The 17251-nt window shown below is 35.7% G+C and overlaps 1 protein-coding gene across 1 annotated transcript in view; it reads left to right on the forward strand.

Annotated features, from left to right (window-relative positions):
• The window catches only part of WWOX (WW domain containing oxidoreductase), a 491880-nt gene that overhangs the window by 95005 nt on the left and 379624 nt on the right, over nt 1–17251 (forward strand). The window contains exon 6 of the mRNA XM_062007183.1: nt 3431–3519. Coding sequence (XP_061863167.1) covers nt 3431–3519 — 89 coding nt within the window. The remainder of the gene's footprint in view (nt 1–3430; nt 3520–17251) is intronic.

Here is a 17251-nt window from a genome sequence, read left to right on the forward strand (position 1 = left end):
TAGTGAAAATTTAGAAGTATTGTATAGAAATTGCTCACATTGGAGAGTGAAGGGGAGAAAAACTAAAAAAAAAAAGAGTGTAAAAATATTCTGCCATGATGACTTGTAATGAACTTTATTAAGGTATATCAACTGTAGCAGAAGAACATATTGTTAAAGCATCAAGCATTTCTGTTGAATTAGTCTTAAAGCAATATGATTCATCTGTCCCAAACAGTTCCAGGAGAAGTATCTGCATAGCATTCAAAGCACACAACAGGATGAAGCTGACATTACATAAATACAGTTTTGCATGAAGTACCAAATGTTGACTACATTAGGCACAATAATACTTACAGTCCTAATCCTGAGTGAAAGCCTTTTTCCCCATTATGTACCTCCATAAATAGTGCATGGCACTGGCTATTCACTGTCATAAGCTATGTGTCAAATTGTCAGACGTGCTTCTAAAACATCCTCTACTTTGTCCTCAGCATGGAAATATGGGTTTATTTGGGCTTTACTTGGCATAAACTGAGTTTGGTTATTTGTTTGCTTTAACTATTTTAAGATAATTCCACAGACTTTTCATTGGCTTTTATGTCAAATTCTGTTTTTCTGAAGATTTTCTGGTGAAGTCTGCAGATGAAAACTATTTGCATTCCAAGATGTCATCATCAAGATTTTTCTTTATCAAAATAAACTACTTTATACAGATTTATTATATTTTCAGTTCCTCAAAGTCGGATATTTTTGTTGTTGTGTTAGGTATTCAGTTTTGAGTTAAGGAATTTTAAATATTGAAGATACATACACAATATTTTCTGAGAGTAAAATTACACAGTAAATCATCTCATGTCCACTATGTTACATTTTAAGTAGGCCCTTACAAAATGACTTGTACTTACATAAGATACAGGGACTACAGCATATTTATTAAGACTCTTCAACTCTGTGTGAAACTGAAGCAGTCAGAAGTAATGGTGTCTGCTGAAAGATTCTTTATCATATGAATTTACTTTTAGTCATCTATTATTTATTTCAGCTATTTTATATGCCATTATAATAAATATTATGACAGAGAAAGCTTTTATGCTTCAACTTATTGTACTGCTCTTCACTTCCTTGCAATCCTTCAGCAAAATGTAGCTATGCTTTACCTATATTTAACGTAAATCATCACTTACATTTGAATGAAAAATTCACTATGAAAAAAAGGCTCCTTCTTCAATACCAAGACACAACTACACAATCATGTTTACTGCCAAACTACTCTACCATGCACTGTTCATTTTTAAACAGTTTTTAAGCCGTAAAGTGAATACATTGCCTATAGTGAAATTGGTTGCTCTCTGGGTGTTTTTTACTTTCTTGTGAGTTTCTGGCTCAATAAGCATTTTTCTGGCATGAGTGGAAAATATAACCAATTGTACTTAAGCCTTTTTGGTATTTTTTTTCTCCAAGAGGAAGCAGCTTATGTACAAAACTAAACAAAGTGTTTTCTGGTGCTATTTGCAGTAATGAAACTTACCTGGAAGTATTGATAAAATGCTTTTAGAACTGGGCATAAAATCCTGGAATACAAGATAATTTTTTTCCCCCACTTTTAAAAATGTTACTGTGCTATGCTTAAGAAGAGGACTTAATAGGAACAGGAGGATGATCCACCTTTGACTCATGTTTCTTGATGATGACAGGATGCTGATAACTAGACATTGTTAGCCTTGAACTGCTCTTTGAGCTTCATCAACTACAAATAGTCCCCATCCCAAAAGCAGTTTCAGTTGATTCTAGCTGACCTTGTTTTCCAGGGTTTAGTAGACAGCAGAAGCACGTGTTTCTCTTGTGTCTGTTCTTCTTTTATGCAGTTTACAAAGCTATGTGTCTAGTTGTGAAAGAGGTTTTGGGCTCAGGTGAGACATGTCCCAGGGATCCGCAGAAAGGGCATCAGCTCATTTTGCACAGGCTCTCACCAGCACTATGTAGTAACGATCCTGTTGTGTAGTTTCCTTTTAAATGATGTAATTGAAAATAAAGGAGTAGAGGGAACATTAAATTTTTTACCAATTTCATTTTAAACATTCTGGAGTTTTCTTCCTTAGTGTGTGGATTTTACAATGTCAGTTTTAAGATTGTCCTCTATATTTGGGAAAATGACAACTTCCATTTAAGGTTTCACAACATAAAATGAGACATAATTCAGTACTGCAAATATGTGAAGTAAAATGGTGAGACATCAGCATAATACAATTATGACACATTGGATCAGGATTTGCAGCATACCATTAAGAATAAGTTCTGTCTGTGGATTACAATTACAGTTACGATGCCTTTTAGCAAAGATGGGTTTTAGGATTTGGTGGGGTGTTTTTTTTTCTATTTCTATAAATATCAGAATATGTACTAGGTAGGTTTGTAGGGAAAAAGAGAAACCATTATAAGGAAGATAATACTGAGAAAACTAAGAACATTCTACTTGTCATTGATTGGAGATACTCTTACATTATTAAGAGCATATCTGCAAGTATATTGCCTTGTTCATAGCTTTTAAAGAATAAATTGTGACATAGAAGTAAGAGAGGGAAAATTTGAAATGAAAATTCTTTGATACTGAGGCTTGGCATTTCATGTTCTTACATTATAGTAGGAATTGACAGTCTACAGAATACCTCTGGAGAGTGAGAGGTGCTTGAATCTCAATTGACAAGGCAGAATCTGAAACAGGAAAGTTGGGGAACTTGTCTAAGCTCTTGTAAACTGATTCCTTTCCCAGGAACCTCTTGCAGCTTGTACCTGTTGCCCCTTGTCCTATCATTGGACATCACTGAGAAGAGCCTGTCTCCATTTGTAAACATTAATGAGATCACCCCTCAGTCTCCTCCAAACTGAAGAGCCCCAGCTCCCTCAGCCTTTCAGCAGGAGGGAGATGCTCCAATCCTTTCATCATCTTTGTGGCCCTGCACTGAACTCTCTCCATCAGCTCCCTGTCCTTCTGGAACTGAGGGGCCCAGAACTGGACACAATATTAATATCTGCATGTTTGAATTTGGATTATTTTATAGAGTATTTACGAAATATTTTTTCTATTGGTGTGGTATGTAAAAGATACCATGCACTAAGAATAATGTTACTTCACTTTGTGTTTCATGAATTATGTAAGTTTCATCAGCAAAATTGTAGAAAAAAGGTACCATATTAACCTTAACACTCTCTTATGTCAATTCATTCCTGTGTGTTGCATAGTGTATGTTTTTAGCAGAGCCACAAAATTATAATACTACTTTTGGCACTAAATGTTGTGCTTGTCCATTCTTTTTGATGATTTGTATTCATATTGGGGTTATAATGTTAAGGGAATTGGACAAGTTTCATAACACATTCACTGTAATGTGATCCTGTGAACTAAACTTGCTGTTAGTTATCTTTTTTTGTATATTTTCTCTCGTTCCAGCATAAAGCCAAGGTAGAAGCAATGACCTTAGACCTTGCTTCTCTTCAGAGTGTGCAGCACTTTGCTGAAGCATTCAAATCCAAGAATGTGTAAGTACTCAGAGAATTCCATGCAGTAACTTCTTGTTATTTTAATGTTTTTATCAGCTGAGTGGGGTTGGCAGAATTGACCATAGTTGGACTGATGAGCAGCTACATTTAGTGATTAAACTTTTCACAGGATTTTTTTTTTTAACATAAATTAAAACTGATTTGTTTTCATCATTAAAAAAAAATAATTACACGTCTCTTATTATTCTGTGTGTAGGCCCAACTTTAAAGTGGGCATTGACACTTCTGTGGCTATTGAAAAAGAACACAGATGAACTGCATAAAAATCAGCTCAGGCAACTTTTATCGGTTTTGCAGCGATGTGGAGAATAAGTCAGGGATAAGTAATTATTACACTCTTGTGCACTTGTCTTACTTTCTCTTCTAAACTTCTCTCTCTCATTCTTAATTTTTAAAACATTTTAAGAAATAGCCCCATGAGCCAGAAAGCTCCAATTTCCAGACTTTTATCTGGAATAGTTCATGATATGAAAAAAAAAGAGGGGAGAGTGGGATGATAATGACATCACTTAACAATAGAGAAATTTCCATGGAGATAATCAAACTAGCTTCAAACACTTGGTGCTTTTATCCATAGTTTGACCCACTGATTGCTGTGAGTATTCAAACTTAGCTTTTTTCTACAAATATTTCTGTAACACATATCCATCTTACTGTACTTCTCAAGAGAATATGGCCTCTTAGACAGCTTTAAAAATACGTTGTTTTAGGGAAAATATACAACAAAGACTGTTTTTTCACTTTTGAAATACTGCCAAAGCTAAACCTCACATGGATAGACAGATGACATTTTAGTGCTTATAGTTCTTTTAGATTCAAAGAATTGTCAAAACTGACTTCTAACACAAGTTCCTTTACTGCCAAAATCTTTGGTAGGAATATTTTCTTATCGTATATCATCTTCATATATTAAAACTTTCTTGAAATAGAAAGACAAATCCTTGCTGTATTGCTACTTTTATACTAACTCAGTTTCATAATGTAAGACCAGTAAGTGTTTTAATTTAACTTCTTCATGCTTTTAGTATGCTACATTCCTTTAAAAACTACAGTAGAGTGAAAAGTTAAAACCGCTTGTCCTTCAAATGCAGCTTTTAACTTGATTTGTGTGTTGCAGATCATATCATGGTCATCCTAGCTAGTCCATTTGCTATGCATGTTTATAAATCCTTAGAAGTGAACATGCTTAAATCAATTTTTGTCAGGGAATTTAGAAAATAAGAAGGTATAAAATCAGTACAGATATAGAATCAGTAAAAGCTGTTTTACTTTTGTTGGCACAGTGTAGGCCTGTTAAGCTATGCTGTCAGCGATGGTCAGGTTTTACTAATGTTTCACTTTCATTCCATTTGGAAAAAAATTAGTAATAGACAGCATTTATGGCCTCTGCCTTGCCTTCAGATATTTCTGTCTTGAATCTGTGCTCAGATCTGTGTGTGTCTGGCAGGACTACTCCAAGCATTATAGGAAAGTCTGAGGTCAGTATCGGTTGTGAGACTTGTCCAAGACTTGACCAAAATTAATTTCCAATTGTGTTTCATTTAAAGTCTGAGGCCAGATGGATACCAGACCTCACACACTGCTCCTAGCAGTGGATCTTTTATCTGATAGAGAAGAATTACCTTACAGTCATCTGCACTGGCAGGACAATGGAATGGAAGACCTACTAGATCTTTCTGTCGTTGATTTTTTGTGATTTAACTGTGTCTGGATATGATCAGAAAAGCAATTACATGGCAGTAGTGTCTTATTACTACAATGTTAGCCCTGTGTGTTTTCCAGCCCTAATGTGCACTAAGTACTTTTTTCTCTTTGTTTATTTCTTTTGCCATACTGTCCAGAGGCTTTTGTCAGGTTGGTGATTCCTTTGCATTAGTAGCTTTATGAGCAATTGAAAGAAGTCTCACAGGCTTCAGTGACAGGCTGGGTCCTGGAATAGTTCCATTTTAGTTTTCTCATCCAGGAAGACATCTGTGAAACATAGTCCTTGATGACAAGTCCTGCCTCGTCAAGCCTCTTAGCTGGTAGCCTAACTTCCTTAAAAGACTTTGGTAGCTCTGATTTCATGTACCTGTAGGAGAAGGCAGATGTGGTACACTCTCCCCAGTTTTCGTGAGGTAGCTGTAAGTTCTGTTAATGAGCATAAGAAATATGAGTCTAGAGTTTTCTTTCTTAGAGATTCTTTAACAATGAAGTAGTAGGAAGAGGAGATACACTGTTTGGGGGTTTTTTTAAACAAAACTATCCTTTGAATTGTGAATTTTATAGATGTTGTTTCTTGGAAAAAGAAATACAGTAATTTTAAAGTGTGAAGAATAAATTTGATTCGAACTCATACATCTTAATGAAGGTCTACATTTTTATTTCTTGAGAAGCAGACATTAGTATTCAGTGGTGAACATCTTAAACTTTGGGATATAGATAGTTTTATTGTCTAATTCCTCCAATCCACTATTTCTTTCTGGGACACTTTGGTGTTCTACACATTCTGTTAGTCTTGGTTACATCTGACCTAATAACTGAAAAAATATAAAATAGAGAAGAGATTTGGTTGTCTTTTGAAATGGTGCTTTTCTGGGACACTTCACGGCTCTAGGTACTGTTTTTACTCAGCAGATATAAGGATGTACTCAAAGTTAAATCACAACCTGGGAGCCTGTTCTTCCCTGGTTGATAGCTTTTCAAAAAGTGTCGTCAAGGACTATGTTTCACAGATCTCTTCCTGGATGAGAAAACTAAAATGGAACTACTCCAGAAAAAGGAACACTAAATTGCATTGAGTTAAAATATCAAAACCTACTGCAGCTGGGGAAGGTGGTGATGGTGCAGTGAGCAAAGGGAAAATGGCTGAGATGATAAATCTCCTACCTTAGTCACAAAACTTGTAAAGAAAAAAACCAGCTTTCTTGAATGTGATTGAGAAGCTGGGAGATTGTGGAATCTACGTGAAGAATGAAGAAATGTCATCGTCTACTCAGCAGGAATTTAACAGGCTTACTGTATACAGTAAACAAATGATGCAACAGAGGGAGCATTGAGAAAAACATAAATAATAAATGGGAGGAAAGAGTCTGAAAAGAAACATTTAATATGAATTGGAGTAGTACTGAAGAGCTAAGGCAGCCTCCTTGTTTGAAAGTAAAAATCAGATGATTGATCTTAAGTTATCACACTTCTGAGGGCTGACAGGAATCTTTTATGCTTATTTGCATTTTTTAGGTGTTGCAGCCTTGTCCACAGATAAAATTTGGGCTCAGACTATATAAACACTGATAAATCATCCTGTAGTCCTACAAATATATTCTAGAAAATTCCTCATCCTCAGAGATAAAAGTGGTTTTTTTCCTTTGCAGTATCTATACTCGAGTTGATACAGCTGTTTCTGAGTCTTTTTTTTCTTTATATCATTGAATTTTCAAATAAAGCTTTGGAGGAGAAGAGTTTTGCAGATTATTTTAGATCCTGCAGTTCTGTGATTGCAGCAGAATATAAACCTTCCTGATGAGGGGAACAGTGCTCTCCAGTTTTTCTTGCTCCCACAGTTACAAATATTCTGTGGGCAGAATAAGCTAAATGCAGTAACTTAATGATCTTTGAGAGAAGACAGAGTAAAAGAGTATTGCTGTTTAATGTTTCATCTACCTCTTACTTCATTGTTGCACAACCTGAGCACAATGGGACTAATATATAAAATAGAAGTCTAACTTGGAAAAAGATAGTGTTGCAGGATTTACAGAACAAATTCTCTAGAGAAAGACAGTTCATTATGTTACAGTCATGGCGACTAATTTTAGGTTCTCTTGTAGTTTTGAGGTTGTGGGGGTTTTTTTGTATTTTAACTGGGATTTCTGTCTCGCTTTTAGTATTCCTGATTCCTTGTCTGTAGATATGTTCCCCCCTGGATATTTCTATCAGAAGTGAATGACCTCCTTCCTTCCATGTGCAAACAGTGCTAGGGTTAGGATGAGAGTGGAAAAAGTGATCTCAGTGCACTTAAATGGCTAAAATTGTTCAAGTTATTTCTCCTATCTGTATCTTGTCTTCACCAACTGCTAGTTTCCATCTCAGGCAGTTGATTGAATAGCCCTGTTATGGAAAATCAAAAAAATTATCTGTTTATAATAGTGTTCTGGGTTAAAAAGGATTTGGTATTAGATTTTTTGTGCAGTTGGAAGAGGCAGAACAACCAGTCTTTCATATTAGGCTTTTCGAACTAAAAAATACTGAATTGAATCTTCTCTTCGTTGAGTGAGCACAATGTAAGGAATAATGGTTGGTATTAATCCACTTTACAGACAGCATGACTGCCCTTCTCTGATTGTATGCAATGTAGTATTTAAATTTAGTTAACATCAGTGATAGTTCAGGGTCTGAAGGATTTGATATATGTGTAGGAGTGTGAATTTGTGGATGTGATACTTTGGTATCTATTTTGCAGTTTAATCGTTACATCTTTGACTAAAACCTGCATACTTTAGTTGCAGCACAGCACTAATGTTTCTGTTCTAAAACTTCTAGAATAACTACCTGTTGTCAATATTTACAAGCAGGGTATGACATTTGCCTCATCCTTAGCATAAGCACACTTCCATGATCAAAATAGCAGGCAAATATTAATGGTATGGAAGAAATTTTATGTGCATCTTCAATTTTGAGTTGTACACAGTGCCACTTGGTTTGAATTAGTTATCTTCAGCCAGACAGTAAGGCATCAATTCAGTGTTCTCAAAATTCGAGGAAAAAGCCCGAAATTATCCTGAAAAATGTTGAATTACTGCGAAGAGAGACAATAATGTTTGCCAAAAGATGCTGCTTAGAATTTTCTGAATTGGTAGCAGTAATTGGTTTGCAGGACTTTCATATGTAGATTTTCACTGCAGTTATTTTCCTACTTTAAAACAGGGATTTATTTGTGGTAAGAATTGGCATATGTTAACAGTTTATTCACTTACACTATGTGTGGAAATATGGAGAAGACAACAGTTACAAATTATGATTCTCATTTGGAACTTCAGTCTCATCTCATTTTCCTTACCAGACCTAAAATGGAGAAGGCCAGATTTTCAACTGGCCTCCTTAACTGAGGCCTCAGACTCGATGAGTCCATCCATTTATCATCCCACAATGAGAAACAGTCTGAAACCTTTCGGGTGCAATTAAGATTTCAGAGCCTGCCAAAAATTCACTCTAGAACACTGTTTTTCTCTGTTTTTATGTATTGTAACTGACATATTGCAGGTGTGTTGTTTTTTAAATTCCAATTTAACCAAAATTAAATCATAGACGTTGTATGACGAATTTAATTTCCACATCTGGATACATAGGTAAAAATGGGATCTGTTGGGCAAATTGTTGCATACATAACTTAAAAGATCAACAAAATATCAAGATATGATTTGAAGGAATTATTAGTGATGCCATTATGCCAATATGCTGAATGGTTCTGTAGTAGATATACCTCTGTCAGAGATCATTGTTGCCACTGGGTATTGTCTTTCAAAACTTGAATGTGTTTTCCAACACTGTACTGGGTAATTCTTATTTCTATAGAAATGTTAACTCTTATTTCTATAGAAATTATTTTTGTGAATTGAAACTAGTAATATTTAAACAGTCATATTTTTCTTCTCAGCTTAGAATACATTTGACATTGTGATAGTGTCTCTAAGCCACAAACTTCTGGACAACATTGTACATTTTGAGATATCAAAATATATCCACATTGAATTAAGTGTTGGAACATGCATAGTTCAGAAGTTACTGTTGCAGACAGCATGTATTGGAAATTTAAATAAGATCAAAGGCTGACTGCATTTGAAACATACATAATAATATTAGGGTAAAACTTTTTCTTTTTATGGTGGTGCTGTGCTTTATTAAAGCCTAGAGACTGACTTTCTGCATAAATCTTTTTTTCTTCTTTCTTCTGTTTCTCTCATACACAATTACCCTGTTGTGGTAGCATGTGTCAAGTCATGTGAATCCAAAAACTCTTTTCAGTATTTTTTAAATTAAGAATCTCTGAAGCTTAACCCCTCCCTCCTTTTACTGGAGGCAGATTACCTTTCATTTGGTCTGCTGTATCTTGGAAATACTCCTGCCTCAGAACATTTTAATTTTTTTAAAGTCAAAGTCCATGTTAAAATAAAGGTAGGATTAATATTTCACCATAACTTTACATATCGTTGCATCCACAAAAATATTAAATGTTTTTGAGTACAACAGAAATATTTTACTAGGTGTTTGTTACATAGTTTTAACTGTGCTGTCTATATTTGGTGAACTTGCAACTTATCTTTGGTAACTTTGCACTCTTATCACTGCAACCAAATGAAGAAACCTTGACAACCCTGTAGTGCCTTTCTCCACATTGCAATGGATGTTCTGATTCCCGTTTAGAGCCATGTCTCTGTCTAAATCTAAGCTGAGTCTAAGATGGCTCATAAAGTCATGAGGTCCTATGTTCCTAAAAAATTTCAGCAAGGTATACCAGCTGTGAAGGCTATTTTGAGTATCTAAGGAAGTAAAACATGTATGACTTAATGTGCCTGATTAAAGTGTATTCTGTTGCAAATAAAACAAGGGTTTTGCAGCATTGTAGATTAATGGGTTTTAAGAAGACACATGTTTTTAGTTGTTGTTGTCTTCTAAAAATTCTGAAATATAAGGCAAGAATAGCTGTACAATTACATATACATTAAAATATATTCAGTTAAAAGCTTTCTGTGGTAGATAATTAAAACACATGAAGACAGAGTTGTCTGGCACTTGAGTGTGGAAGCCTTACTGCTGACATTGGACAGGTCATGCATATACCACATGTGTCTTAATCTTTGAAGCCAAAATTTTTGTAACAGTGTAAAAAGGTTGTATTTCTTCATTAGCTGTTCCCAAGGCACCAAAAATCCCAGAGGATGTCAAAGTACATTAATTTTTATCACAACATGGAATCTTTCAGGTCTGAATGGCAGCACACAGCTGCTAGGGGCTTTCTGAACTCTATCACAGCTCTATATATCTCTAGGCAAAACAGAGGAAGGAGTTGTCATTGGCAAGTGAAATGTTCGAAATGCATGAAGCATTTTATTGTTTGAATGATCAACTGTGGTCCTGAAAACATTTTCCAAGGAGTTAACTCTTCTCAATGGGAAATATCACAAATATGTAACAAAAGTAGTAACTGACCTTCCTTGTGAGTTGTAGCTTTCTCTTTTTGTGACAAGTACTTACTGTTTACAAATGAAATTTGTATGTTTAGAAGTACATGCAGAAACATGGTTATTGCAATAAAGACTATTCTTTTACAGCTGGCTTACACTTTTCGTAACTGCTTATATATTACATGTAAATAATGATTTGCTCTTGGGATTTTGACAAAGATGTGTATCCACTTTGAGGCAGCAAATGTCCTTAGGTGAACTGCTGAATAAAAATGGACAGATTTTGGGTATTTGTCTCTCAAACATCAGGGAGACATAAACCAAAACAAAGTATCTTTGCAAGGCATGGCAACAAATGAAACAGAGTGCTCCTCCTACTGTGCCATGACTTGGGAAACGGAGGAGGATGCAGAAGGGATGCTGAAAGGTTGAATGGATACAGAAATTAAGTTGCAGAGCCTTATCCTGTCTCCTACCTCAGCCTGGCCCTAAGACGTTCAAAATTAGTACATATGGAGGTATTTTCAGTCCCCAAGGATACAGAGCTAGCAAAGATGCAACACTTTGACGAAGGAAAAAGTGGTTTCAGGGGTGGATTTTGGTTTGAAATGTGATCCTGAGGAGGCATTAAGGTGAGGGAAGAGCAGTGCTGACATGTGTTGTTAATATCAATACCCTGAGTATAATGCGTGCTGTCAGTCAGAGGAACTTTAGGATTAGATTATAGCTATGCAGAAGGGAATTCAGAGCTGTGGATAATGGGCTCCTGAAAGGTGAGAGAGTCTCTCTGATATGAACTTAATGGAAGAAAGAAATACACCACAAGCTTGTAAAATATAATTCTTCCTCCTTCTCCCTCCTGCCTTCTCGTTCTAATTTAAAAAGCAAGTCCAAATACTACTCTTGACTTTCATTTTTAAGCAATAATTTATTATCAAAAGAAAGTGGTTTACTGATGTAATGACACCAAATAAGAAAATGTAGATTAAAAAGTTCCTAATTTCTCAGATTTCTAGTATCATATACCATACTTACCATGTATAACTTAGCCAAGTGTGGGAGACAGATTGTCAACAAATTAAACCTCATCCTTGCTTTTCTTATTTTGTGTGTAGTTTTTGTGAAACTCATACAAGAGTGAAGGGAACTTGGATCATTTTTGAGGGAAGGTGCTTTGAGTAGTGGAAGTTTTGAGGTCAGCATTAAAAATGTTTAAAGTGTTAAAGTTAAATGTTAAAAAATGTTTCTTTGTTTAATACTGGATCTGAATTTCTCTTCAGATGTTCAATTTGAAAATTTTCACACTTGTTGACATGGCTTTTGTACCCCATGCAATGGAAAAGTAGGACTCTCAAACTCTTCTGTTCCCCTAGAGCTAAAATGACAGAATTTTTCTTCAAAGGAAGATATCATTAATTTCTGGAAGTGTAAGATGATATAGGTTTTTTTTGTAGTTATTCCTCACCCCTCCAACCCCTAGAAAAGCTGATAGAGTAAATCCAGGACTACTTTAAGTTTTCTTTTTAGTACTTAATCTGTTAAGACTTCTGGTCATTCTCCAAAATGTTATGAAATTGTATGATGAAGATTGTATAGAGGTATCACCTGCAATATGCAGGTGATACATTATGAAGACATAGGGGCATCTGCTCAAAATAATTCCTGTGTATTTGGTGCGAAGGAAGAAGTAGAACACTTTCATTCCACTCTCATTAATCTCTTGGATATGGGGCAGAAGTATTTGCTGACCCAACAGTGTCAAATCCTGCAAAGAAAGCCAATAGGGTGAATTTCAGAGAATTTTCCTTGTTTCTAGCAGATCATGCATCAGAGCTCTAAGTCCTGTGTTAGTGGCTTGCCTTAAAATGCAGCCCATCTGAGAAAAATCCACAGTTCTGTCAGCTGACAGGTGGCAATAGAGGATGTTCTTGTTGACTTTTCAGTCAGTATTTTTAGGAAAACATTAAGCATTCGTTTCCAAAATTAATTGAGTTAAGCAGTGCTTTTTAAAATATTTATTTTCATCAAACAGGTAAATATTGTTGGACTGGTGTTAGGTTATACGTGTTTCAAAGTTTCCCTGCTGCTGTCTGACGCAGTGATTTTCTTGTTGCTCAATTTCCCATCAATACTGCTTGTAAAACTGAGAGGGATTGCTGGGGCTGGTTAACTCACCCTTTACCTGGTGAGCCATACGCCTAGCCTGCGTATCAGTTCAGAATATAGACATTCCCTGACAGAAGGAAATGCTGCTTTCTAACTTTCAGAGAAAACAAGATGCGTGTTCAGAGCTATGGGATGGAAAAGTTTGGCGGGCTGTGACTTTGTTTGTGGAAGAGAAGTCACAACTCTGCCTGCTTTACTGGCCGTGACATAGGTCTACAGTTGCTTATGGGACTTTGGGGATATGGCGAGGCCTTTTCTGTTGAATTTCTGTGTAATTCCAAACAGTGTGAACTTTTCAAATCACTTGAGAAGTGCCCCAGATGGTGTGACATTCTGCTTCATGGGAAGATTTGAAAGTATTCCCTTTGCATAATTTCTGGTTAACTATTTCATTACGTTTGAAACGGGAGAACACCAAAGCCAAGAACTCTGTTGACATTTTGGTGGTGTTTGTTTAACCTCCTAGTGCACAGGCTACATTTGTTGAAAAATATTATTCTTACCTTTGCAAATCATCAGTAATTAATTCCCTTGGAAATATCTGCTGCTGCACACAGCCAGCTTGGGAGGCTGCTGACAGATCAGAGTTTTAGATCAGGTGCTAACAAATTTATTATTACGTTTAATAACTAGCTGATTTATAGCAACAACTTAATTTCTGTATCTTTCGACTGTATTCACTTAGTGTATGTTCAAATAGTGCAGAGTGGTTCGATTGCTTTGTCACTTCTAATGGTGACTTGAACACAGCATATAAGATCTGAATGGCTTGCTCAGTGCAAGGATTCGTGATGTATCACAGACTTGTGAAGTGCAGAAGACACTACATGGTTTTTCAGATGAGATATTTACAATTAAGAATCTCCTTGTTAATTCTGCATGCTTTTTAATTTTCACTAAATGGTAGCTACCTTTACCAGCATGGTGAGAGTTTTCTGGAACTGCTGTATAGCTTGCAGCTAAAGCTGTGTATTCTTGAGTCTCAGTCGTGCTGTGAAGGACAAGGAACACTGACTGCATGCAGTGTTGGAGCAGCTCACGTTGAAGTCCCAGTGCATGCTTAAATTGTAATAGTAGATTACGTTAGCTCACTTGGAGTGATTAAGTCACTGACTGAAGACATTTTAAGGAGACATAGGGGTAAATTTTCAAAACACTTTCAAGGTTTTCACTATACAGTGTTTCCAGAAATACCAAATAGGCGTCATGGTCAGAGGGAGCATCTTGGTAATGTTGATACCAGGAGTAAACACTACAGAAAATTTCCTTTGCTGCTGACATTTTTTGTTGGCCTTAGCTGTGCCTTTGATGTAGAATTACAAACTATTTCAAACTGAAGGGGCTTTTTTTTCCTTGGGCTCAGGAGGAAGCTTAATGTAGATCGCAGCAATGTTTTTAATGAACTTGTGAAACCAAGGTCATAGTTCTGCTATCACTTAAAAATACTCCTGTCATAAAGCAAAGCTCTAATGCCAGATGTGTGGTGTGAATTGTCATGTATCTTAAAAATTTTCTACCTGCATATGTTCAGTGATATATAGCTCTGCACCACTGAGATTAGAATCTGTCATCTGTGGCTGAAATTCATAACTATATGGTGACTGTAACACAGGTAATCTCATTCATTTCCTGATGTGTAAATGTCCAGGTCACAAAAACTTAACAGACAATTTCCAGTAATTGGACCTTTGTTAGCAGTCTGACAAGAGACACCGATAGCTTAATGGACATGGATCCAAATCTGAGAGGTGGTTCTTTCTGAGCTAAGTGAAGCACAACAGCAGTATATATTGATATAACCCTTTAGGTTTCTTTTCTGTGGTGTTTTCTAGAGAAATCAGATTTTAACCATTTAAAACCACTAATGCAATTAAAAATGAAGGAATTCTAAAGGGGAATCTGACATTACCTTTTCAGTATGGTATTAGTGTAAAATGTCTCTGTATTTATTTTTATTTCTCATCACAGATTTTTCTAATAGAATATTGTAAATACTTTTAACTTTAGTCTCTTTGAATTTAATCACTTTTACTTGAAAAATAATGGAACAAAATATTGTTAGAAAAATAAAAATCTCATTAAAAAGAGAGAAACATAGTTTAATTTCTTTTATAAAACCCAATTAAATGCCCTGACAATTTACAAGTGACTACATTTTATAGTTTTATAATTCTACAGTCATCTTTTTCATTAACTGAGCTGACAGATTTTGGTAAAGAGTGTGTATTTTACCTCTGGTAATTATTGTGTAATTAGTATTAATGAAGGACACTACATTAAAGAGAGCTGGAATATACTTTTGGTTCATATACGAGTCCTTCATGTCTTATTGTAGTCTGTTACTCCATAGTACACATGACAATTATGAAATAGAATTATCTTTTAAAAAGTGCCATATTTGCTTTTGTGGGGAGTGGTGATGGTATTTTTTTGTATTGCTGCTGTACTCATGTGCCTCAATTCTCATACGTGAGGCTCTTATACTAAAAATTGCATCTATGAGGAAGAAACTTGTTCCTTTTTCCCAGCAGATTTTCAAGAGTTTTTCATAAGTTCAGAAGGGATGATGAGTCATCCAAAGTTTCCACACATGCACTCTTAAGCTTCATGAGGCTTTGTTTGCCTTTTGGCAGATGCATCTCAAACAGGCAAAATGAACTTGGTTTTAAAACATTTTGATAAAATATGTCTCAAAAGGTTGGATAGCTTTTAGAAAACACAATCCTGCATCTCTTAGTAAAAAGCCTGCTTGTGCTCTGTTGCAAAGCTGGAAAAAAGAACTGCCCTTTTTACAAGTTAGTTTCAGCCAAAACAGACGACCTTGTGTTTTAAAGGATCATCCCACTTCATCTTTATTTTCAGTGTTGATACTCAGGGTGTAGTGTGTACATGAAGATATTAGAGGTATAAGTGTCACTGACTAAAAGACAAAACAGAAATTCAGCGCTTCAGAAAATGATCTTCCCCAAAATGCCCACAGGTGTTTCATACTGCTGCTGAAACTGTTAAAATTTTTCAAGTTGGTACAGGTTACAGGTATTAGATTAATTTCTTATTAAAGCAGACTGCATTGCTAACTTCTCAGTGGGCTTGAAATTTATTTTAATAAGGAAATACAGCCTACTATTTGTGTCAAAGCACATACAGCCCTTTCTGTATTCTCCTTCCCCCAGAATTTTTTCTTTTGAAAGCTGGGCTATCAAAATCTTGCGTATTCACACATACCTGAAGGAATCTCATTGCTTAGGTTTGTTTGATAACTTGAGGCTTCATGTCTCATTCATGTCACATTCTTTTTCTGAATTCCTTCTTCAGATGCTCAGAGTTGCAGCGTACTTGTTCTACAACCATGTAGGAAAGTGATCTGAATCTGGATCTCCTGTCATCTTTTGTGTGTAGGGCTATGAGGAAGTACTGGAAAAGAACAGAGGGCAAGCAGCCTTTTTTCCTTGTTGTGCTTCATATATTACCTTCAGAAACAGAGTTTATGTTGAGTGGTTGATTTTGTACCATGGGCTTTGACCAATTGAAATAAAGATGTAATAGTCTGGAACAGTCTAAATAAATGTGACATCTTAATATTGTGATATTAAGACATCACAGGTATTAGCTTACCTAGGGTAGGAATGAAAGGTATTTTTTTGGACATCATTATTTAGTGTGACCTTTCCTATTTAATTATATCAGGGCCAGAGATGACAGATGAGTGGCTTCAGATGACTCTGAAGTCTGCAAATTTCATCTTACTGACGTCTGCTGCGTCTGCTTCAAGGATAAGAATCCACTGTTGGTGACAAGGTTTCCTTAGAGATGATACAATCTAGCAAATGTAGTTCCATCTGAAGTCTGAGAGCCAATCTTTGCTGTGTTTTATAAGGATTTAAAAAAAAAAAAAGAACAGAAAGTGTTTGTCCTTGATCTTGCTGTGGAGGTTAGGAAGGCTGCAAGGTACACACCTGAGATTACAGTGGGAGATGTCAAGGAATATGAAGTTCTCTGGACCTGAGTTTTTAATGAGAGGTATGTGGCAGTCTAGGTTCTTCTCTAGCTTAGTTTGGTAGAATCTTACCCTTTGCAAAGCAAATTAGAAATGCTTCAGGTTCCTTCACCATGGCATTTCTGTTTAAACTGGCTTAGCTGAGTTCAGGATTCTGTCTCAGTGATGTCATATGTATTGTGTGCAGCTTTTCCACCAAATATCACAGCTTCTGGAAGTTGTTTTTTTTAAATCTTATTTTTCAACTCTATTTATCAACTTATATATTTTTTTAACAGCCTATTTCACAAGCTGCAGAAGTATAAAACACATGGACGTATAACTTGTTGAATTGTGTCTTTATTTTTTAACCACTTTTCCCCCACCAACTGTGCAGATGTCATGAACA

The sequence above is a fragment of the Colius striatus genome, chromosome 14 (assembly GCF_028858725.1).
Source record: "Colius striatus isolate bColStr4 chromosome 14, bColStr4.1.hap1, whole genome shotgun sequence".
In the NCBI taxonomy this organism is placed as follows: Eukaryota; Metazoa; Chordata; class Aves; order Coliiformes; family Coliidae; genus Colius; species Colius striatus.